General features: G+C 49.7%; 2 protein-coding genes across 2 annotated transcripts; one reads left to right on the plus strand and one right to left on the minus strand.

Annotated features, from left to right (window-relative positions):
* Nucleotides 1-1684: 1684 nt before the first annotated feature.
* On the plus strand, nt 1685-13091 carry Ap2s1 (adaptor related protein complex 2 subunit sigma 1). Its single transcript, NM_022952.2, has 5 exons — nt 1685-1754; nt 6611-6760; nt 11506-11619; nt 12497-12556; nt 12714-13091. The coding sequence occupies exons 1-5, from the start codon at nt 1752-1754 to the stop codon at nt 12813-12815; spliced, it is 429 nt and encodes a 142-aa protein (NP_075241.2). The 5' UTR covers nt 1685-1751; the 3' UTR covers nt 12816-13091.
* A 3599-nt stretch (nt 13092-16690) lies between these two features.
* Mifl2 (macrophage migration inhibitory factor like 2) lies at nt 16691-17693 on the minus strand. Its single transcript, XM_039100834.2, has one exon. It carries the CDS (start codon nt 17195-17197, stop codon nt 16850-16852), a length of 348 nt encoding a protein of 115 aa, XP_038956762.1. The 5' UTR covers nt 17198-17693; the 3' UTR covers nt 16691-16849.
* Nucleotides 17694-23685: the final 5992 nt, after the last annotated feature.

Here is a 23685-nt window from a genome sequence, read left to right on the forward strand (position 1 = left end):
GTCAGTGGTGTGTATGTGAGTGTTTGTATGTATGTGTGTGAGAGTGTTTGTGTGCATGTTAGTGGTGTCTCTGTGTGTGTGTGTGTGTGTGTGTGTGTGTGTGTGTGTGTGAGTCAGAGGACAACTGAAGGGAGTCAGTTCTCTCAGGCTTGGCAGCAGATGTCTTTATCCATTGATCTATTTGCCTGGTGCAGTTTTTATATTTTTGAGACAAAGTCTGACTCTGTAATCCAGGCTAGCCAGAGTCTCTATAGAACACAGGATAGCCTCAAATCCATAACAATTCATTTCCATGGATTTACAGACACTGTGTCTGTCCAATTCCTATCTTTATTTTATGTACTTATGTATTTATATTTATAAGAAAACATATATCCCTAGGCTCAACTAAATAGAGCATTGCATAAGCATAGAAAGACAGTTACATTTTTAGGTCTACAGGGTAATTTCTTGTTAAGACTATTTCTGCTGGGCAGTGGTGGTGCATACCTTAAATCCCAGCAGGCAGATCTCTGAGTTCAAGGCCAGCCTGGTATACAGAGTGAGTTCCAAGACAGCCAGGGCTACACAGAGAAACCCTGTCTAAATAAACAAACAAACAAACAAACAATTAAATAACCAACCCACTGTTCCTGAGACTGGTGCGGTGACATATGCCTCTAATGTAGCCCCTTGGGAAGCAAAGCTGGAGGATCAGGACTCCAGTAGATCCTCCCCTACAAGGCTCGTTCTAGGCCTGTCTGGGCTACATAAAATTCTGAGTTTAAAAAAACAAAATCACTGGAGAGAAGGGTGAAACATGCCTTCTGAACGTGAAAGAGATAATGTCATGAACTTAATAGCAGCTGTGAGTTACTGCTCAAGGCCTGTAGGAGACTGGGCCCATCAACATTTCACCACAGTTTAGGAAGGGGTTGAGATGCTGGAGAGAAGACTCAGTGTTTAAGAGCTCTTGCTGCTCTTGCAGATTCGGCTCCCAAACTCCTAGGTTCTTATGCTCTCTTCTACCTCTGTGGACACTGCACGCACACTTACATACATGCAGATAAGAACTCAAATACATAAAGTATGTGAAAAATTTTTAATTTTTCACCAGTCGCAGTGGGTGAGTCATATTCCCAGTAGTGTATTCAGTTAAAAGATGCCCTCACCCGAGTAAGTAACGTCCTATCTGCAACCCCAGATAAATGCCACATGCCCTAAAAAAAAAAAAAAATACCGAAAATAGGAACATTTGGGGAAAGAAAGGATTTTGGTGGAAGAGAAAGAAGTAAGCTAATGGTAAAGGGAAAATATTATGAAAGCAGATTATATATTATAATTTAAAACAAAGCTCAAAAGAATAAAACTTCTATTCCCAGCATGCCCTTAGGGATAGCTTTGGGATGGAGGAGCACTAGAACCACATTTCCCGAAATGCAACGCTCACTCAGCCTACTTTTAACCTATGGAAATTGTCCTTATACAGAGACCTTCATCCACAATGCATTTGGTGCATGCATTTGGAGGCTAGCTCTCTTGATAGGAAAAGGGCAATCGCAGAGCATGCTGGGAAGCCGTCTAGTCCGGGGCCACCTTTACTTGCCAACGCATGCGTTTAAACTACAACTCCCAGAGGGCCGTGCCTGAAGAGGAAGGCGGGTTCTCCTGCCGGAAGTCAGTTTTAGCCCTGGGCCCCACAACTGCAAGCAGAGCCGGAGCCGCCCAGTTACAGCGGGACCCGGGCCTCTGGGGTCCAGACAGGGGTCGCCATGGTAACGGGGGGAGCGTCGTACCGGGGACAGGCAGAGGGAGGGTTCATATACGGTCCCCGGGGTTTCGGTTTGGAGCTGACAAGCTTCCTCTTGCCGCGGATGATCCGGGCCGGGCGCAGGTTCTCGGAATTCGGGTCAGGAATGGGGGTTAGGGGCTCGACGCTGCGCTGCGGGGTGTGCTTATGGTTCCAAGCAAAGGATTTGGAGGGGAAAGAGTGTCCAGGGGAGGGACTGCCCTGGTGGAGACTTTTGGGGGAGATTTTGAAACCACAGAGGCGGGAGAAGATATTGGAGATGAGGAAGGGATGATGGAGAAGAGCTGGAGACTCTACAGACAGTGTAGGGAGGGTTCCTTAGGAGAAGGAAGGAGCTGGTTTTAAGGAGAGCTAGTGTTGGGAAGTTGGATATGGCCAGGGGAAGAAGAGGACCCTGGAGACCGGAAGTCGGCCCCTGTACTTTTAGGGTTAGGTTGCTGCAAAAAAAAAAAAGAGTGAGGGCTCTAGCAGTAGAAAGTGGATTCTAGGAGAAAATGGGGGAAGCTTCTCTTCCACAGAGAAGTCTGGGGTGCAGAGTAGGCTTGGAGGCATGACATTTGAGGAGGGGAGCTTTGAGAGCAAGGACTAAGCACTGCATTTAGGGGAACCTCCGCCTTCAAGATGGGCCTTTTGGAACTAAGAGTTCTTTGGATAGGGACTTGGGGAAGAAGACTTGGGAGAGAGATGTCAGAACAGGAGGTGAGTAGAGGACTTGTAGCTTCGATTCGACCTTTGTAACAAGGGAAGCCAGCCTTGGACAGGGAGAAGGGATGCTTGTAATGAAGGTTGGGTGAAGTTTCACAGAGTGGGGCCAAAGGTGCGCGCGGGGTGGAGGTTGGGGGATGGAAGTTACAACGGAACATCAGGGGAGGTGGCTGTGATGGCCGGAAGGCTCCCTGAGGGTGCAGCACATGGATATAGGGACTAGGGGCTTCTCAGATGTGTTCCCAGGAGTGGAATGGTTCTCACTGAGGGAAACAGAAAGATATATTGGTTGGGGGTCAGGGGTAGGACACAGAAGGCTTAACTCAGCCCTGCTTCCAGCTATTCTTCGCTTATGCTTATGTGCCGGGCTCTGCTCTAGCCTGCCTCTGCCCACCCCTTCCCTTCCTGAGCTGCCCAGAACTGGGTTTCCCTGGCTCAGCAGAAGTAGTTCTTGGAAGGAGCATGTAACATCCTGTTGGTGGTTTTCTGCTTAGGTTAAGTAAGGCAGATGGATTGAGTAAAGAATGAGGCTCAGAGAAGACCATGGAGGCCAGGAAAGAATCCAGCGCTCAGGGTAAAGACTTTGAGGAACTAGCTCTGCTTTCTGGTTGTGATAAATGCTTTCCTTGGGTCTTAGCTTTATCATCTGTAAAATGGGCAAGAGTATATATGTCTGGACAGACAGGGCTCAAAGCTAGGCTTCCCAGCAGGGAAACTTTGAGCCCTGATTTTCTCTTTTTTCATCCCCCCCCCCCCAGTACCTAGGATTGAACCCTGGCAGAGGATTGAACCTGGGGTCTTGGGCATGCTGCATGAGTACTTTACTCATTCAGCTAAATTCCCAGCCTTGTGGTTTCTCTCTCCTCCCTCCTTTTTCTTCCACCCGATCTGCACACCCCCCTCCCCTCCCCTTTTTATTGAGGATGAAACTCAGAGCCTTGTATGTGGTAGTAAGTCAAACACATCTCCTGCCACTGAACTACACCTCAGTCCTTTCTTGTGTTTTATTCATTTTATGTTACATATGTGGAGGTCCGAAGTGACGTGTGGAGTCAGCCCTCTCCTTCCACTATGTGGGGGTCTCAGGGGTCAAACTTGGGTCTTTGGCCTGGCAACCTGAGCCCGTACCTACTAAATACTCACCCTCCTTCTGTCTGTCTGTCTGTCGGTCTCTCTCTCTCTCTCTCTCTCTCTCTCTCTCTCTCTCTTTTCTTCTCTTCTTCGTCTCCTTAGACAGGGTCTTGCAGGTATTCCAGGCTGCCTTTGAACTCCCAACCTCCTGGTCTTAGCGTTCCCGGTATCTACAATCACAGATGTGCATCACTGGATGGCTGGGGCATGAGTTTCTGAAAGTGAAATGATAGGACACACTTTACAGGCTGGGGTTGTGTGACGTGTAGCATATAGCAGCCATCTGCTGGGCCTCGTATCGATATTACCCTATTCATTGGTCTAATGAAGGAGGGAGCCCCATTATGACCATTACATAGAAGGGGAAGCTGAGGCCCACAGGGTTAAGGGACCTGCCCATGAACATAAAGCCACTGCCTGTTAGTACTCCAGTGTTTTCTGGCTCAGAGTGTGTGCTCTCAGCTGCTTGACTGAATGCATCTAGGGTAGCGGTTCTCAACCATCATGTCCCCTCTGGGGGTTCAGTGCCCATCATGGGGGTCACTTAAGACCATCAGAAAACACAGATATTTATATTCTGATTCATAACAGTACCAAAACTACAGTTATGAAGTAGTAACAAAAATTTTATGGTTGGGGGTCCCCACAACATGAGGAACCCCCAAAAGTATTAGGAAGGTTGAAGACCACTGGACTAGGTCACATGATTGCTCATTTTACTGGGGACTCAGTGGGACTGGGGACTGTGCTGAGCACTTATGGCTTTAACTCAGTTGTTTTGTTTCCTGTAGTACTGGGGACTGAGCCCCAGGCCTGGAGCATAGTAAGCAAGCAAGCATTCATCCTCTCATCTCACCAAGCTGCCTAGGCAGTCCTTGAACTTATGATCCTCTTGCCTCAGCCTCCCAAAAAGCTGGGCCGATAGGCCTGTGCCACCAAGTCCACCTGACTCATTCAGCTTTCAGAATTGCTCTCTGACAGGTGACCTTCTGAGCCAGACAGAAGGTAGTCAGGTTAACACAGAATGTGTGGTCTGAGTCAGACCCCCTGTGGGTGGTTTTTCTTTTGTGTTTTACGGATCACAGTGCAGCTCAGGATCACAGTGCAGCTCAGGGCAGAGCTCAGGCACAGCTCACGGTGCAGTACACTGAGGCCCTCAACAGTTTGCATATTTAAGTGTCAAGAAGGCCCACTTGCTCTGCCTAGAAGGTGCGAGGCTCCAGGTTCCAGCCGGGAATTCAACAAAACAACAAACACCATGGTTGAAGTGGCTCTGAGGATAAAAGCACTTGTCACATAGTCCCGACAACCTGAGTTTTATACCAGGAACCCAAGGTGGGAAGGGACAAATGGCCCCCCTCAAAACCTTCTGACTTCCACACAAGCAAGCAAGCACCAGATGCCGGAAAGCTCTCTAACACCTCCCGGAGAGGACGGACAGTTTGCCAGCAGCCCAGCGGTTCTGCTCTAGTAGCTAGCCAGAAACCAAGCCATACACAGAGACTTGTATGCCGTTTCTCACTGTAGCCCGGAAGTGCAGGCTGTACGGTTGTCCATGAGCTGAAGACGCGTGAATGAGTGAGGTGGTGGAGATCCGTCAGTGGAGCAGCGCTGGCCTGTAATCGGGAAGTGGGTGGGATAGGCCTGCAGCTGCAGCGCTTTCGGGCTTGCCCAGGTCACGGTGAGTTCCAGGTCGTTCCTGGCAAAATGAGAGGAAGGAAGCATGCCAGAATCAGCAGTGACTTGCACGCCGTGAATGGGCTAAGGGGTTTCTCAGAACATTTGCAGGGGTGAAGTTGTGGTGTCCGACTTTTGTTTTGTTTTGTTTTGTTTTGAGACCGGGTTTGGTATTGTAGCCTCAGCTGGTCTGGAACTCAGTATGTAAACTAAGCTTAAGCTTGCCTCATACTTACAGTAATCCTCCTGCCTCTGCCTCCAGGGTCTGGGGATTCCACCCAAGCACCAGTAAACCCAGTCATAGTGGCCCACACTTGTAATCTCAGAACTTTGAGAGGCTGAGGCAGGGGGATTGCCGCAAGTTCTTAGCAAACCTAGGCTGCATAGGGAGGCCCTGTCTTTAAAAAAACAAACAAACAAACAAACAGAAAAACAAGGGCTGGAGAGATGGCTCAGCAGTTAAGAGCACTGACTGCTCCTGCAGAGGATCCAGGCTTGGTCCCAGCTCCCACATCGGGTGGACCCATTCACAGCCACCCGGAGTGCTAGCTCCTAGAGGTCTGATGCTTCTGGTCTCTATGGGCACCTGCACGCAAGTACACATAGGAACACAAGTAACCAAATACAGCCGAGCTCTGTTACCTGCCTATGACCCTGGCATTTGGGAAGTGGAAACAAGAAGAGCAGGAGTTCAAGGTCTGCTTGGCCATATAGTAAATTTGAAGCCATTCTGGACTGCAGGAGACACGATCTCCAAAAAAAAAAAAAAAAAAAAAAAAAAAGGCATGTAGTAGGAACTCTCAAACACACGAAGTCTAAATATAAATATATAAATATGGATTGAGTACTTATGTGGCCAACAGTGAGACAGATGGCTTATGACTTGTTCAGTGGTAGTGCTTGTCATCCCACAGTGTGGCCTGGCTCAGCAAAAGCACTTGTCCCGAATCCCCCAGAGAGCAGCTGCAGGTGTGGCTCAGCTCCTGCCTGGTTCACACAAGGCCCACAGTGTTTCCCCAGCACCAGAAACGATCCCCGATCCCCGATAAGGTGGAGCATCTTGGACAGCTTGATTTGAGGGTAATGTGGTGGTATCAAAGATGGATATAAGATGAACTGGAGCCTGGGACTTGGTCAGCCACTCAGTGGAAGCGAGACTGCAGCCCATGTCCAGCCTGGGCCCCGCCATCTCTCCCATAGGCTGTCTCGTGGAGCCCACCCTGACCTGTGTCCGTCGTCGTAGTCCCGAGTCTCCCCACTCCACCCTGCCTCCACTCATCTCCCCATCTCCTCCCCTGCTTGCTCTAGATCCGATTCATTCTCATCCAGAACCGGGCAGGCAAGACACGCCTGGCCAAGTGGTATATGCAGTTCGATGATGACGAGAAGCAGAAGTTGATCGAGGAAGTGCACGCCGTGGTCACCGTCAGGGATGCCAAGCACACCAACTTTGTGGAGGTGACTGACACCCTTCCCGTGCCTTTTCAACCCCCTACTTCCCTGGCACCTCTGCCTCCAGCACCACACCCCTCCCTCCACCTCCTCTATCCACTCTTTTTTTTTTTTTCTTTTTCTTTTTTTCGGAGCTGGGGACCGAACCTAGGGTCTTGCATTTGCTAGGCAAGCGCTCTACCACTGAGCTAAATCCCCAACCCCCTCCTCTATCCACTCTAATCCACGCTTTTAGCTGGGTTTCTCTTTCAGGGGCTGTGGGCGTGGCTCAGTGAGTAAAGAGTACTCCTTCGTGAGGAGTCGAGTTCGGATCCTCCACACACCCACAAACCTGGTTCACTCAGGTGACCTTCCGCCAAGATCTGAAGGGCTGAGGGAAGAGACGTTTTCAGAGCCCGGAACATTCCAAGCCTCAGGGGAGGAGCAGGTGCAAAAACCCTGAGGCAGAAGCGAGGGTGGAGAGTTCCAGGAGGGGCAGGCGAGGAGAATCTGTGGCTGACTGAGGTCCCGAGATCTTCTGGCATACTTAGTAGCCAGAGCCACAGAACGGTTTTGAGCAGGGGGACATGAGATGGCACAAACTTCCAGGATCCCCCATCTGTCTGGGTACTTATTTACTGTTGTGGGGGAGAGCATGTGCGCCACAGTGTGTATGTGTGTGGAGGTCAGAGGACAGCTTGGTGGACCCAGTTTCTCCCTCCACCTTTCTGTAGGCTCAAGGGATGGACCTTGGGGCCAGGCTTGCAAAGTGCCTCTATCTGCTGCCATAGTTTTTTAGTGTCAACTTTACGTTGTTTTTCTGTGTATTCATTTTTAAAAACAGGGCCTTGTGTGCCTCCAGCCTGCCTCAAACTATCCAGCTGAGAATAGCTTTGAATTCCTGATTCACTTGCCTTTACCTCCCAAATGTCCAGGTTACCTGGGTTTTGCCTTTTTGAGACAGGGTCTCACTCTGCAGCCCAGGCTAGCCTGAAAGTCACCATGTAGTCCAGGCTTACCTTGAACTTGCAGCAGTCCTCCTGCCTCAGCCACCTGAGTGCAGGGGAACACAGGTCTAGTCCATCTCGTGGCTGGCTTCAAACTCATAATCCTCCAGCCTCAGCCTCCTTGGTGCTGGGATTACAAGGCTGTACCACCACACTTGGCTGGGATCCCCTTTAAGAAGCAAGAGCAGGGGGCTGGGGATTTAGCTCAGTGGTAGAGCGCTTACCTAGGAAGTGCAAGGCCCTGGGTTCGGTCCCCAGCTCCGAAAAAAAGAACCAAAAAAAAAAAAAAAAAAAAAAAAGAAGCAAGAGCAGAAGCAGGAGACCTTCAAGGTAGGACCAGTGTCACACAAAGGGATGCTGGTGATGAAACAGCATCGCAGCAGGGGTGGGCGGCTCTCATATGAGTTCCCAGCTGGATGGCCCCGTTCTTCTAACACACACACACACACACACACACACACACACACTCTCTCTCTCTCTCTCTCATACTCACACTCTAACACACTCACACACACAGTCTAACACACTCATACTCACACTTACACACTCATACTCACTCTCACACACTCATACTCACTCTCACACATACTCACTCTCACACACTCATACTCACACACACTCACACTCACACTCATACTCTCACACATACACACACTCACACACTCATACTCACACACACTCATACTCTCACACACTCACACACTCACACTCTCACACACTCACACTCACACTCTCACACACTCATACTCACACTCATACTCACACACTCATACTCACACTCATACTCTCACACACTCATACTCACACACACACTCACATACTCATACTCACACACACTCATACTCTCACACACTCACACACACATACTCTCACACACTCATACTCACACACACACTCTCACACACACACACACTCACACACTCATACTCACACTCACACACACAAAGCAGATTGGGGGTGAGAAGCAGGAGGTTGGTGTCTGCTCTCATTCTGTAGAGGTGTGTGTAGAGTGGCAGTCACCAATGTGGGAGAGTCTGGAGAAGGAAATGAAAATGGAGTTTGAGCATGTCGTGGGTACCCAGGCTCGGGGACTCGCTGGGACAGTGAAGAAGCACAGCCAGGTGCATGCCATTTCATCCCAGGTCCTTCCCATCTAGGGACAGCTCAGGACCCCCATTGCACTCTGAGCATGTCTCACGGTGTCCCCGGTGCTGCCTTGAACTGAGATGACACTGAGCAGATGCCACTTGAAGTCGGCCACGTGCTAAGTCCTGAGCTGGGAATAGTGACAGTGCTAATACTCTCTTTTTTTTTTCTTTTTTCTTTTTTCTTTTTTTCGGAGCTGGGGACCGAACTCAGGGCCTTGCGCATGCTAGGCAAGCCCTCTACCATTGAGCTAAATCCCCATCCCCCAGTGCTCATACTCTTAAGAAACTTGGTGGCTGGGGTTGGGGATTTAGCTCAGTGGTAGAGCACTTGCCTAGCAAGCGCAAGGCCCTGGGTTCGGTCCCCAGCACTGAAAAAAAAAAAAAAAAAGAAACTTGGTGGCTACTAGGACTGATGGCTCACACCCTTAATCCAGCATCAAGGAGGTAGAAGCAGCCAATCTCTATGAGTTCAAGGCTAGCCTGGTCTCCATAGAGAGTTTCTAGCCTGCCTGAGCTACATATTGAAACCCTGTCTGCAAAAATAAAGTCACATGGAAGGCTGAGGCTGGGGTTCAGTTGGTAAAGTGCTTGCCCAGAATGCATCACATAGGGGTGGTAGCCTCTGCCTCTAATCCGACATTTGAGAAGCAGAGGCAAGACGGTTCCGTAGCTACATGGTGAGTTTGTGTCCAAGATGGGCTACATACACACTATCTTGAGGGGGAAAAGTGCATCCTTGCAACTCTAACATTGTAGTATATACCTGTAGCCCTAACACCTCGGTGCATGCCTGTAACACAGGCACTGAATTCCTCTGTGTGTTTATGTGTGTGACAGGGCAGAGTGCAGAGGCCAGAGGTCAACCTTGAGGGCCATTCCTCAGAAGCTGTCTACCTTGTGTTTTGAGATAAGGATCTCTCATTATGGCCTGGCGCGCACTGGTTAGTCTAACCTGACAGACCAGAAAACTCCAGCGAGCTGCCTGTCCCAGCCGCCAGCACTAAGACGAGAGCATGTGGCATGACGCCTGCCTCTTTGTTGCATAGTGAGACTGTGGATGAGCTGCTCCCGGCCTGTTTCTTTTAGGGAGTGGGGGCCAGGAGTTACTTTTTCAAGACAGGGTTTCTCTGTGCAGCCCTGGCTCTTGGGAAACTCACTCACTCTGTAGACCAGGCTGGCCTCAAACTCAGATTCTCCTGCCTCTGCTTCCTGAGTGCTGGGATTAAAGGCGTTTGCCACCACCACACAGCTTTTTCTCCTGGTTTAGACAGTCTCTGTAGTCCTGGTTACCTTCTGTCTTTGTCTCTGAGGTGGAAAGATCAGGAAAGAGTTGAAGCTAGTCTGGTCTGTATATAACGTTCCAAAGCAGAGTTGTATAGAGAAGCCTTGTCTCTACAAATAATACATAAATAACGAGCAAAATAATATCTTTAAAAATGAGCTGAGCTGAAAAAAATAAAAATTCCAGGACCCATAAAATATGTAGTTCACCACAGTTATCACCAGATGGTGCTCTACACACATCCCAGAGAACTAGGGTTTGGCTAAACACCAGCCACATCCCAATGTGCACATCCTTACCTGTGTTAACTCTGCACTCCTTTTGTTCCTTCACTGTGCTGAGGCCAGAACACAGAGCCTCATGCATACTAGGCAGGGCTCCACCACTGACAGCCTCAGCCCCTCACTGGGGGATTCCAGGCAGAGGCTCTACCACTGAGCCACGCCCCCAGCCCCTCACTGGGGGATTCTAGGCAGGGGCTCTACCACTGAGACATGCCCCAGCCCCTGTGCATCTGTCTTTGTCTTTATTCAGTGTACATGCATAGCATTAAGTCGACCCCAGCACAGGTCTGTCTGGAGCAATGTGAGCATTATTCTAATATTTACATATGTGAGTTGAGCGTCCATTACCTAGAACTCTAAAGTTCAGAATGCCCCAAAGTAAGAACTTCTGTGTTTTGTTTGTTTGTTTATGCTGCCCAGGCTGAGCTGAAATGCCTTCCTCTCAGCCTCCTGAGTCTTTGAGCCAAGTGTAGTGCTGCATGTCTGTGATCCCAGAACCAGGAAAGTGGAGGAACGAGGATGAGAGGTTCAGGTCCATCCTCAGCTACATAGCCAATGCAGTCTCAGCCTGGGCTACCTGGTAGATTCCATGCCAAAACAACAAACCAGCTGAAACCTATTTCTGTTTTGCATTGAGTTAGGGCCCACTACATAACCCAGACTTCCTTCAAACCTGTGATCCTCCTGCCTTAGCCCCGTACTGCTGCCAGGCCTAGTCACAGTCCCTGCCCTGGCTCCTTCACAATCTGTTCCCTGTGCCTGGAACTCCCCTGTCTTCCAGCTCTCAGCTCACAGTACCCTCCTTCAGGAGACCTCCCTGACTCCCAGGATGAAAGGGATTAGGGTACTGTCCTGAACCCCCAAAACCCAGTCCTCCCTGCCAACCCTGGGATTTCCATCCCACCGCCTGGGTGAGTGACCCTCTGCTGCTGTCACTACTCTGTCCCTTCGCCCAGGCAGGAACAGCCATGCCTGGGCTCACACACGTGGTGGAACAGATGGCATCTGGCCCACTCTGCCAGGCTCAGACCTGACTCCTTTCTGCCCACAGTTCCGGAACTTCAAGATCATCTACCGGCGCTACGCTGGCCTCTACTTCTGCATCTGCGTTGACGTCAACGACAACAATCTGGCCTATCTTGAGGCCATCCACAACTTCGTAGAAGTGAGTCAGGTGCCGGCCTAGGAGGCCCTGGAGTGCTGGGGTGGCCACTCGTCCCCCCAACCGCTACCCCCAGCCTCCCTCTCTGTGCATGGGTCTGTCTTTCTAATCTGCCTCTCCCTCCTCACCTCTCTCATCTGCTCCAGCCAAGGACCTCCACTATCTGCCCATCCACTACCCGGCTTCACCTTTGATTATAGTCATGGTGTGACTGTGCTTGTACAATGGTGTGCGCACACATGCATGTGTGCCTGTATGTGTTGTGTGTACAAGTACAGTGTATGTGCAGGCACCCGAGGACCCAAAAAGCATTGGATATTAGACCCCCTGGTGTTGGACTTGCAGGCAGTTGTGAGCCACCTGATGTGGATGCTGGAAACTGTATTTTGAGTCCTCTAGAAGGACAACCTGTGCTCTTAACCATCGAGCCATCTCTCCAGTTGCACATTCTCACACACACACACCTTTTTTGAGACAGGTCTCATAGAGCCCCAGCTGACCTCAATCTTGCTATATAGCCAGGGATGGCCTTGGATTCCTGCCTCTACCTCCACGGGGCAGGTTTTATGTTGTGCTGGAAATGGGACCCAGGGCTTCCCAGAGCTTGGCAGACACTGAACTACATCCTGGGCCTCCAGGCCTGTCTTGTTTCATATCGCTGTGTGTGCCCAGCATCTGCGATGTGTGTGCTCATGTAGGCACACATGTACCTTCCATGGCTCACCCATGGAAATCAGAGGACAGGTTTGGGAGTTGGTTCTCTCATCCCACCATGGGATACAGGGTTCAAACTCAGTTTTGCACAGCGAGCCCTGCTGGTCACAGAGCCAACCTTGTCTGTGCCTGTCTCTTATCACTGGTCGTCTTCTCCCTTGCTCAGGTGTTAAATGAATACTTCCACAATGTCTGTGAACTGGACCTGGTGTTCAACTTCTACAAGGTAGGCTTGTGGGAAAGAGGGCAAGAAGTGGCTGTAGGGATGTGTCCCAGGCACCCCACACACCCCACACTCTCCCCATGCTGTTTCTCTGCTCAGGGTCTACCCACTTGGCACCCCTCCCTCACCCCAGCTTTTCCTGCCCTCCTTCCTTGCCCAGGTTTACACGGTGGTAGATGAGATGTTCCTGGCAGGAGAGATCCGAGAGACGAGCCAGACGAAGGTGCTGAAGCAGCTGCTGATGCTGCAGTCGCTGGAGTGAGGCGGGCCTCCGCCCAGCCCGGCCTGCTGGGCCAACCTGCCTGCTCGTCCCCTGCCAGGCTCGAGGCCCACCCCAGCAGCCCCCTCCCTTCCTCAGCTGGCCCAGAGGAGTGACCCAGCAGGGTCTAGGCCACAGGGGAGGAGGCCAGAACCCACTGCCTCTGGGCCCTACGTGGATGGCAGAGGCCACCGTGATGTCCCGAGTAACTGTGCCATTATTGTGTGATGCTGTGAGTGTGCGTGTGTGCAGCCCCCAATAAACCTGTGGTCCTGCCTGGCCTGGCTGTCTGACCCTTGTCTGTCTGCCCGGGGAGCCAGGGACCCTTCGGAAGCCTTGCCCTTGGTCCATCAGGGAGTCAGTCAACAACATCACATTTGTCTGAGAAAAGCAGAGAGCTAAGCATACGTTAGACATACTTCTGCCCACACAGGGCCACCAACACTGTGAGGGATAACAGTTCCCCCGATGAAACACTCGCTCCAAAATGCTACTCAGTGACTGCACCTAACAGCACTGAGTCTGCCAGCTGTGCCAGCGCACACACCCAGCCCTGGGTTTGGTTTGGTTTGGTTTTGGGAGATGGCTTCACTGTGTAGTTTTGCCTAACCTGGAACTCACCTAACCCTCCCTCCCAAGTGCTGAGATTAAGGGGCGAGCCACAAGTTCCAGCTCAGCTCCTGGATTTTTAAGGAGGAGTCTTGACTCCCACCCCCAAGATCAGGGATTGCAGTGTGTTTCTACATCCAGTTTCTGAGAAATTACTTTGTGCTTACAAGATTATGAGGAAGGGTGCCTAGTTGTCTGTTTTTCCGAGGGAGACGACTGGACCCAGGAATATGACAAGACTAAAGCAAAGTTCACTGCCTGCTTTAGGTTGGTGTGGAGCTGCGGACGGTGCTTCCAAATCTTCATTTCTACCTACTAGGCCCCATGGCCCTGGGAGATGGTTTAGTTCCTCACCAATAGCCATTGCCAAGTGGTCTGGGCCAATTCCTGGTGTTGTCTGTACTTAGCCTGGGCAGACTCGAGCTTTTACCCACTGAGTATGACAGTAGACTTCTGGCCAGTGTGACAATAGAAAAGACCCTTAAACCAGGCCTGGGGGGGGCACATGACTTAATGCCAGATACGTAAGAGATTGAGGCAGGAGGATCACAGATTCACGGCTTGCCTGTGCTACAGTGAGGTCAAGGCCAGTCCAAGCAAATAAGTAAGACCCAATCTAGAAAGGCAAAAAGGGCTGGGGGCGTGGCTCAGTGGTAGAGCCCCTGCCTAAAATCCCCCAGTGAAGGGCTGGGAGTGTGGCTCAGTGGTAGAGCCCCTGCCTAAAATCCCCCAGTGAAGGGCTGGGAGTGTGGCTCAGTGGTAGAGCCCCTGCCTAGAATCCCCCAGTGAGGGGCTGGGGGCGTGGCTCAGTGGTAGAGCCCCTGCCTGGAATCCCCCAGTGAGAGGCTGGGGGTGTGGCTCAGTGGTAGATTGCCCAGTAAGTATGTGTGAGGCCTTGAGTTCAATTCTCAATACAAAGAAGAAGGAAAAATTGGAGAAAGAGCAGGTGAGATGCTTGCTACCAACCCTGATGGGCCAAGTGTAATCCCCAGACCCACATAGTAGAAAGAACCAACACCTACAAGGTTGTCCTCTGCCTTCCATAAGCATACTGTGGCATGTGTGTCCATCCCTGTCCCCACCCAATAAGTAAAAGGTGTACTTAAAGGCATAGAGGAGAAACGGCCGTGTATGTTTCATATCTCTGAGCAGTTTGTCCAGCCAATGGCCTCTGAGAACAGTGTGTGATGGCCACTATCCCCACTTCTGACTGGCACCGTAGGCAAGCAGGGGATATATGTCATGATGCCTTCTCTCAGACTTAACCTCTGCAAGAGGCAGGTGCAACCCATAGTGGCCATGGCCTTCAGGAAAATCAGTCAGTTTGTCTCACCTGCATAACCCAAGCTGCCTTGAACTCATTACCATCCTCCTGCCTCAACTTCCCCAATGCTGGAATTACTTGCTCAGCTGGTGATAATAGTTTTTCCTCCTCTGTGTTTGTGTGATGTGTGAGTATTCCATTAATCTAGGAGCAAACACACATTATTCTGTAGACATTAAGCAGCTGCAGTGTGTCGGGCATTACCAAGACCACAGAGGTAAAGACAAACGGACGGGGATGTGGCTCTGTTGGTAGAGTGCTGGCCTAACATGCACAAAGCCCTGGGTTCAATTCCCAGCACCACATAAAGTAGGCATTGTGACCCATATATGTAACCCCAGCACTGTGGAGGTAGACACAAGAGGATCAGGAATTCAAGCTCTACGTGACAGATTCAAAACCGACCTGGGTTATGTAAAATCCTGCCTAGAAATCAAAGCATTTTTAGAAATGCTATTGAGAGTATCATAAACCTATCCAATGACTGAAACAGAACTAAACCAGGCCAACCAGATGGCCCAGCCATTGAAGAACTTTCTAAGTAAGCTTGAGGCGGATCCCTAGAACCAAACCAAACAAAACAAAACAAAAACAAAAATCTTCATATGGCAAGATGGGAGCCCGAGACAAGAGAACCACCGGAAGTTCACAGGCCAGTTACCCCAGAGTACATAAGCAGAGACAAAACAAACCCTACCTCAACGAGGTGGAAGGAGAGAACTGACTTCCAAAAGCTGACTTCTGAACTCCTTCTGACATATGTATCCTTCATACATATCACACACACACACACACACACACACACACACACACACACACACACTAGTGACCTCACGTGGGCTGAGCCTCTCGACCCGGCAGGTGGGCGAGCAAAATTGAACAGGCAGGCTGGGAAGGAGCCAAGCAGCTCCTTACCAAGGCAAACACACACCCTGTGACTCAGCAATGCTGCTCCTATCAATTTACTCGAAATAAAATCTTCTGTACACACACACACACACACACACACACACACACACACGTGCCTACACGTGTCCGTGGCAGCTGTGTTCACAGAAGTCAACCTGGATGCTGTGCCAGCCCATCGATGAAGGAAAGCATCAGTCCATGCGGACAGAAATCATCCCGCCGTAAAATGAATTGGAGCTTTGATGCACACCACAGCGTGGACAGTGCATCCCATGGGAGGGGAGGAAGACACAAAGGACCACCAAGGAGAGATGTGGGTGCTGGTAGGAGGACCTGGAGACCCGAGTCATCCTCAACTACACAAGACCCTGTTTCCATATAATAAATAGAATATAAATAAAAATACCATGTTAGTGCCTGCTCCAATATGAAATGTCCAAATGCCCAGAGTAAACAAATCCATTAACATGGAAAGCTGATTAGTGTGGAGAGAAAGGAAGTAACTTCTCAATGCACAGGGGTGTGTGTGTGTGTGTGTGTGTGTGTGTGTGTGTGTGTGTACGCACGCTAATGGGGATTGAACAGACAGCCCTGTATGGGCTAAGTAAAGGGCCTAGCACTGATGATACCTTCTAATAAGTGAGCTTCATAGAGTCCCCAAGCTGATTGCTGGAGTATTTCAGGCAGATGCTGTATGTCCAACCCTCTTATACAGACCAAGCCTTCCACTGTCCTTTTTATTTTTAGAGTCAAGATTCACTAAATATCCAGACTAGCCTTCAACTCACTTTCTAACCTAACCAGCCTTGAACCTGTGATCCTTACGCCTCAGCCCCTCAAGTGCAGAGTTTATAGGCCTGCACTACCAGGCTTACTGATAGGTTTTGAGACTGAGTTTCACTGTATAACTCATGTTCAATTCTCAGGACCTACATAGCAGCTCACACAGACACACATACAGGCGAAACACCAACGCATATGAAATAAAAATAAATCAAAGATTTTAGGCGAGTAGTGGTGGCACAGGTTAAAGTCAATTTTTTTTTTTTTTTTTTTTTTTTTTTTTTTTTTTTTTGGTCTCAAACGGTTTATTTCTCCCGACTGGAAGATGACCATCATTACGAGTGGATAAACACAGAACGCTGCGTGCAGCAAGGCTCGAAGAACAGCGGTGCAGGTTAAGTGAGGCCCGGGCTCAAGCGAAGGTGGAACCGTTCCAGCCCACGTTGGCTGCGTTCATGTCGTAATAGTTGATGTAGACCCGGTCCGGGCTGATGTGCAGGCGATCGGACAGCAAGCCGCACAGCAGCTTGCTGTAGTTGCGGTTCTGGATGCCACCGATCTTGCCAATGCTGTGCAGGCTGCAGAGGGCGCAGGGGTCGTTCGTGCTGCTAAAAGTCATGAGCTGGTCCGGGACCACGTGCACTGCGATGTACTGTGCCGGCTTGCCGGTGGCCTGCGTCAACTGCTGGGTGAGCTGGGAGAGAAACCCCTCTGGCACGGAGGCGCGGGGAACGTTGGTGTTCACGATGAACATAGGCATGGTGGCGGAGAGACTGCGAGCGACGGCCGGAGGATGGTGCAAAGCGCGGTGTGACCCAAGTCTGGGACCTGAGCTATGTGACCCAGCTCAGGACCGCCCCAAGCCGGCTGCCGCTCTAAAGTCAATATTCTTGTGCCTCAGCTTACCAAATGTTGGGGTTTTTGAGCTTGACCCACCATATCTGTCTCACCAGATTAATTTGAAAGTTCCTATTGTCAAAGCCACATCTTTCTGGGGACTGTTACAGAAATCCCAGGAAACAGAGACTCATGGGAAAACTAAGCCTCAAGGAAAGGCACCATCATTTTAAGTCCAATTATGAGACAGATTGCCCAACCCCAAGTTAAGATTTAGCCTTAGTGACCAAGAGAACGTGATGTCTGCATGGCCTTGCAAGAGGCTAGCACATGAACACACATACACCTGCACGCATGCCCATGTGCACACACGCACGCACATACACACACACACAAACACATGCCCATACACACACACATACACTCACACACACACACATACACACACACTCTCTCTCTCACACACACACACACACACATTCAAAATGTGAGTACACCGTCACTGTCTTCAAACACACCAGAAGAGGGTATCGGACCCCATTACAAATGATTGTTAGCCACCATGTGGTTGTTGGGATTTGAATGCGGGACCTCTAGAGGAATGGTCAGTGCTCCTAACCTCTGAGCCATCTATCCAGCCCCCAATAAAACCTTTGTTGTTGGGTTCTCGTTTTGTTTTGTTTTTGTTTTTGGAAACAGGGTTTCTCTGTGTAGCCCTGGCTGTCCTAGAACTCTGTAAACCAGGTTGTCCTCGAACTCACAGAGATCCACCTGCCTCCACAACTAGCTGCAGCCAATGTTCTTAATTCTGAGCTGTCTATCTGCCCTCTCTCTCTCTCTCTCTCTCTCTCTCTCTCTCTCTCTGTTTTGTTTTATTTTGTTTTGAGACAAGGCCTCTCTGTGTATTTCTGACTGTCCTGGAGCTCCCCCAGCCTGGCCCCTGAACTCTGCCTCCAGAGTGCTGGGATTAAAAAAAGTATGCATCACCACATTAGCCTCTCTTTTTAATTTTTATGTATTATTATTGTGTGTGATTATGCATTTGTGTGTAATGTATAATGTATGTGCGTGCCCGTGGGAAGGTAGGCGGGTAACTTTCCAGAGTTCTCGACTTCCACTATGCATCACATACACTTCTTGGACCAAATTCAGGTCGTCAGGCTTGAATAACCCTCTCAGAGATCTAACCTGCAGGGAACTTCTTGATACATGTGTATGCATGTATATATAAGATTTTATTTTAGAGGGTGGAGAGATGGCTCAGCAGCTAAGACACTGGCTGCCCTTCTAGAGGACCTGGGTTCGATTCCCAGCACCCTCGTTGCAGTTCACAACTGTCTGTAACGCCACTTACAGGGGATCAGACCCCCTCACACAGACACACATACAAGCAAAACACCAATGTACATGAAATGAAAATAAAGCACTAAAAAAATAATTTTAGCTGGGCAGTGTTGGTGCAGGCCTTTAATCCCAGCACTCAGGAGGCAGAAGCCAGCAGATCTCTGTGAGTTCGAGGCCAGCCCAGTCTACAGAGTGAGTTCCAAGACAGTCAGGGTTGTACAGAGAGACTTTGTCTCAAAACAAACAAACAAAAAAATAAATTACTTATTATTAACTTAAATTGTTTTAATTTATTTTATTTTCTGTATAAGGGTGTTCTGTTTGCATTCATGTCTGTGCTTGGTACCCACATAGATCAGAAGAGGACATGTTGGGGGTCCCCCTAGAACTGACGTGAGCAGTAGGAACCCGGAGTTGAACATTCCTCTGGAAGAGCAGCCAGTGCACTTAACCGCTGAGCTCTACATCCCCACGCCCACTCTTGAGGCAGGGGTGCATTGAATGTTTGTCTAGAGTCCACTTGAGCAGGGATAGGGATAGGGTTCCCATTTACAATGTAGATGCCTGGTCTCCATTCTTAGAACAAAAGAGCAGCCTGACAGAAAGGTCAGGGAGTGCTTTGCCATCAGTGAAATGAATTCAAAGTGAAGGTGGATGAGATTACTTTTCTTCAATCCTAGGGAAGAGAGAATCCAGCCAAGAAATGTGAGATTGGAGATAAAATTGGCCTCAGGCCTGACACCTGCTGGAGCCTTGTCAAGGTTATCCAGGGTCAGCCAGAGGCCTCCCACTCAGGATGTAATCCCCAAATTGGCTACAACATCCACTAGAATTCATACAGCACAAGCAGGGTGCTCCCTGTGCCAGGTGCAGTTAGGGCCGGGCAGAGCCTGCTTTCCGGAGCTACAGAGGAACCACCGTCCTATCTGGCTCTTAGCCTCGAGTCTCTGAGGGGGATTCCTGACTCACATTCCACATCCGGTCTTGCAGGAAATCCTGTTGATTCAGCCTTGGAACACAGCCAACCCTGACAGCCACTCCAGCACCATTATCTCCTGCCCAATGAAAACAATCACGGTAGAGCTTCCGAGCCAGCTACCAGCTTCCGAACAGCTGCCAGCACGCCACCAGGCCTGGCAAGCTTGGGAGAAGGAAGCCAGAAAAGGGTGTTGCCGAATCCCCTGCAGTTAGAATTACAGGCATCGGGAAGCATCTGAGTGCTGGGAACCAAACTCTGGTCGTTTGCAAGAGCAATACTGTTCTAACCACTGAACTAACTCCCCCCCCCCCCCCAAGGAAAAGGTGTAGTGCAAAGATGGCCTCAAACTCGTGATAGCGCTGCCTCCTCTCCTCCAGCATATCCTACCAGCATGCCTGATTCTCTTTCATAAACACTATCTCTGCTTCATGGTTGTTTATTTTGAAATTTATTTCTTCACTGAAGCTGTAAATCCCAGTTTGGCCGATCAGAGATCTTCGCAGAAAGTGACCTCTTCAGGCTGCTGTGGATGAGGAGTAGCTGTGCTACTGTCATGGAATGACACCCCTACCTGGAAAAATGATCCAAGACAACCTCCCACTAAGCATCTTGACTTCTCACCTTCACACTTCCTCTTGTCATGTAAGCTGACCCCCCCATAGTCATTATTCTGCTTCCTGAAGTTAAATTATATAAAAGATAACTCTCGGGGTTGGGGATTTGTCTCAGTGGTAGAGCGCTTGCCTAGGAAGCGCAAGGTCCTGGGTTCAGTCCCCAGCCCCGGGGGGAAAAAAAAAAAAAAAAAAAGAGCCTGGGTTTACTTTAAAAAAAAAAGATAACTCTCAGGCTGGAGAGATGGCTCAGCAATTATTCACAACTGTCTGTAATTCCAGTATCTGATATCATTACACAGACATACGTGCAGGCAAAACAAAAACAAAAATAAAAACAAAAACAAAAACAAAAAACTAAACCCACATTAAATAAAAATAGATTATTAAAAAAAGGTACTCTTAAAATGATTTATTTTTTTTAATGCAACTATTGCATTCAGAATGTAAAATTTCTTACATGGTCCAACAGTTGACAGAGAGATCCTCTGTCCTAGCAGAGGACCCAAGTTTTATTCCCAGCACTCACATCAGACAATCTATGATCCCTTGTGACTCGAGCTCCAGGGAACCTGGCGTCCTCTTTAGGCTTCCACAGGTACCAGCACCCATGGGCACATACTAACACATAGATACTCACATATACACATAATTAAAAGTAAAACGTTTCTTTTTTTAAAATTACCTATGCAGGCAAGGGTACAACTCAGTGTATAGCCGAAGGCACAAGTCCTGTATTCCATCCCTAGTGCCGATACAAAGCATATCAGCTTTATTCTTTCATGTTGCTATATTGAAGTGAGAACCTTCCTTCCATATACCTAGTAAAGTGGTATACCACTGAGCCCCACCCCCAGCCCCTCACTGGAGGATTCTAGGCAGGGGCTCTACCACTGAGCCCCGCCCCCAGACCCTCACGGAGGATTCTAGGCAGGGGCTCTACCACTGAGCCCCGCCCCCAGCCCCTCACTGGGGGATTCTAGGCAGGGGCTCTACCACTGAGCCCCACCCCCAGCCCCTCACTGGAGGATTCTAGGCAGGGGCTCTACCACTGAGCCCCGCCCCCAGACCCTCACTGGAGGATTCTAGGCAGGGGCTCTACCACTGAGCCCCGCCCCCAGCCCCTCACTGGGGGATTCTAGGCAGGGGCTCTACCACTGAGCCCCGCCCCCAGCCCCTCACTGGGGGATTCTAGGCAGGGGCTCTACCACTGAGCCCCGCCCCCAGCCCCTCACTGGGGGATTCTAGGCAGGGGCTCTACCACTGAGCCCCGCCCCCAGATCCTCACTGGGGGATTCTAGGCAGGGGCTCTACCACTGAGCCACGCCCCAGTTCTCTTTCACTCTGTTTCTATAAGCAACTATACATCACTATGAGTTTTTATCCATTTTCTAGTCTATCATCCTTTTCCCTTATGCTGACAGAAATGCAATATGGGAGAAAACTGGGATTTTGTTTCATGATTGTTTCCCATTGTACCCTAGTACCAGTGTTGTTCTTGGGGCATTGGAAGTCCTCTGTAAATATTTGTTGTGAACCTAGGGTTGTAGCAGAGTGGTAGAGTACTTGCCTTCTATGTTTGATGCCTAGGTTCAATCCACAGTTGTACCAAAACTAAATAAGTTGTTGTTATTGTTAATGTTGTTTGTTCGCTTGGTTTGTTGTTGTTGTTGTTGCTTTGTTTGTTTGTTTTGTTATTTTTGAGATAGGGTTTCTCTGTGGGGGAGATGAGCTTTGTAGACCTGGCTAACCTCGAGTATGGTTTTTTTTTTTTTTTTTTTTTTTGGTTCTTTTTTTCGGAGCTGGGGACCGAACCCAGGGCCTTGCGCTTCCGAGGCAAGCGCTCTACCACTGAGCTAAATCCCCAGCCCCGAGTATGTTTTAGTTTTTTATTTGGTTTGTTTTTGATTCTCCGGGCTGGGAAAATAGTTTAATCGGTGAAGTACTTGCTGTGCAAGCATGAAGACAGGAGTTCCGATCTCCAGCTCCCATGGAAACAGTGGACATCCGTGGGCAAAAGCATTTGTCCCCCAAACCTAATAACATGAGTCTAATCCCCAGAACCCTCAAGTGGGTGGAGGAAGAAAATCAACTCCTTCAAATTATACCCTGACCACGGCACTCATCCATGGCACTCATCCACGGCACTCACACCACGGCACTCACACCACGGCACTCACACCACGGCCCTCATACTACACACCTACACAAAATTAAAAATAAGTATACAAAGAAGTTTTTTAAAGCTGAGCACGGTACATGCACGCCTGTACCCCAGCAGTGGCGGTGTGGGGGCGTCAGAGACAGGAGGATTTCCTGGAGTTCACTGGCCATGCAATTGCTGATTTCCTAGAATCAGAGGGAGACCCTGTGGTGGTTTGAATCTGCTTGGCACTATTAGGAGGTGTGGCCTTGTTGGAGTAGGTGTGGCCTTGTGGGGGGAAGAGTGTCACTGTGGGGGTGGTCAATGAGACCTTCTTCAGAACCACTGAGGAGCCAGCCTTCCATTTGCCCTTGGAACAAGATGCAGAACAGCTCCTCCAGCGCCATGTCTGGATGCTGCCATGCTTCTTGCCTTGATGATAATGGACTGAACCTCAGAACCTGGAAGCCAGCCCCAGTTAAATGTTGTCCTTATAAGAGTTGCCTTGGTCATGGTGTCTCTTCACAGCAGTAAAACCCTAACTAAGACAGACCCTGTCTCAAAACATAAGTGGGTGAGCCAGGGCAATGGCTTAGGGGGTAAATGCATGACTTAGTCGTGGTTTCCATTGCTGTGATAAACACCATGACCAGAAGCAGTGTGAGAAGAAAGGATTTACTTCATTGTATAGCTTACAATCCACCATCCAGGGAATCCAAGGCAGGAGCCTGGATGCTGGAAGGAGGGCAAGCAGAGACCATGGAGGAGTACTGTTCACTGGTGTGCTCCCCATGCTTCCTCAGCCTGCTTTCTTTCTCTCTTTTGGTTTTCCAAGACAGGGTTTCTCTGTGTAGCCCTAGCTGTCCTGGAACTTTCGCTGTAGACCAGGCTGACCTCAAACTCAGAGATCTGCCTGCCTCTGCCTTCCCAAGTGGTGGGATTAAAGGTGTGGACCACCACTGTGCATCACCACTGTGCGCCACCATTGTCTGGCTTCCTTCTTCTAGCATCCAGCAGCACCCGTTCAGGGGTGGCACCATCCCCAGTGGGCTGGACTTTCTCACTTCAGTCAAGAAAATGCCGCATAGATGGTCTGAATTGAAGACTGAATTGAAGGCAATGTCTCAGTGGAGGTTTCTTCTAGCTTGTGACACTGACAGAAAACTAACAGAAACAAAACAGGCCAACAAGCAAGCAAACAGCAGCTAATGGGCACAGGGCACTCACTACATAAGCCTGGCAGCCTAGGCTTGGTTCTCGGAATCCACAAAGAGGTGGAAAGAGAGACTACAAAGTTGTCCTTCCAGCAGGCAGTGGTGGCTCTCGACTTTAAG

The sequence above is a fragment of the Rattus norvegicus genome, chromosome 1, assembly GCF_036323735.1.
Source record: "Rattus norvegicus strain BN/NHsdMcwi chromosome 1, GRCr8, whole genome shotgun sequence".
NCBI classification, from domain to species: Eukaryota; Metazoa; Chordata; class Mammalia; order Rodentia; family Muridae; genus Rattus; species Rattus norvegicus.

Coding starts and splice junctions, on each gene's coding strand:
- Ap2s1 (NM_022952.2), top strand. Junction 11,620..12,496: donor CCATCCACAACTTCGTAGAA/GTGAGTCAGGTG, acceptor TCCCTTGCTCAG/GTGTTAAATGAATACTTCCA. Junction 12,557..12,713: donor TGGTGTTCAACTTCTACAAG/GTAGGCTTGTGG, acceptor TTCCTTGCCCAG/GTTTACACGGTGGTAGATGA.
- Mifl2 (XM_039100834.2), bottom strand. CDS start 17,197: ATGCCTATGTTCATCGTGAACACCAACGTTCCCCGCGCCTCCGTGCCA.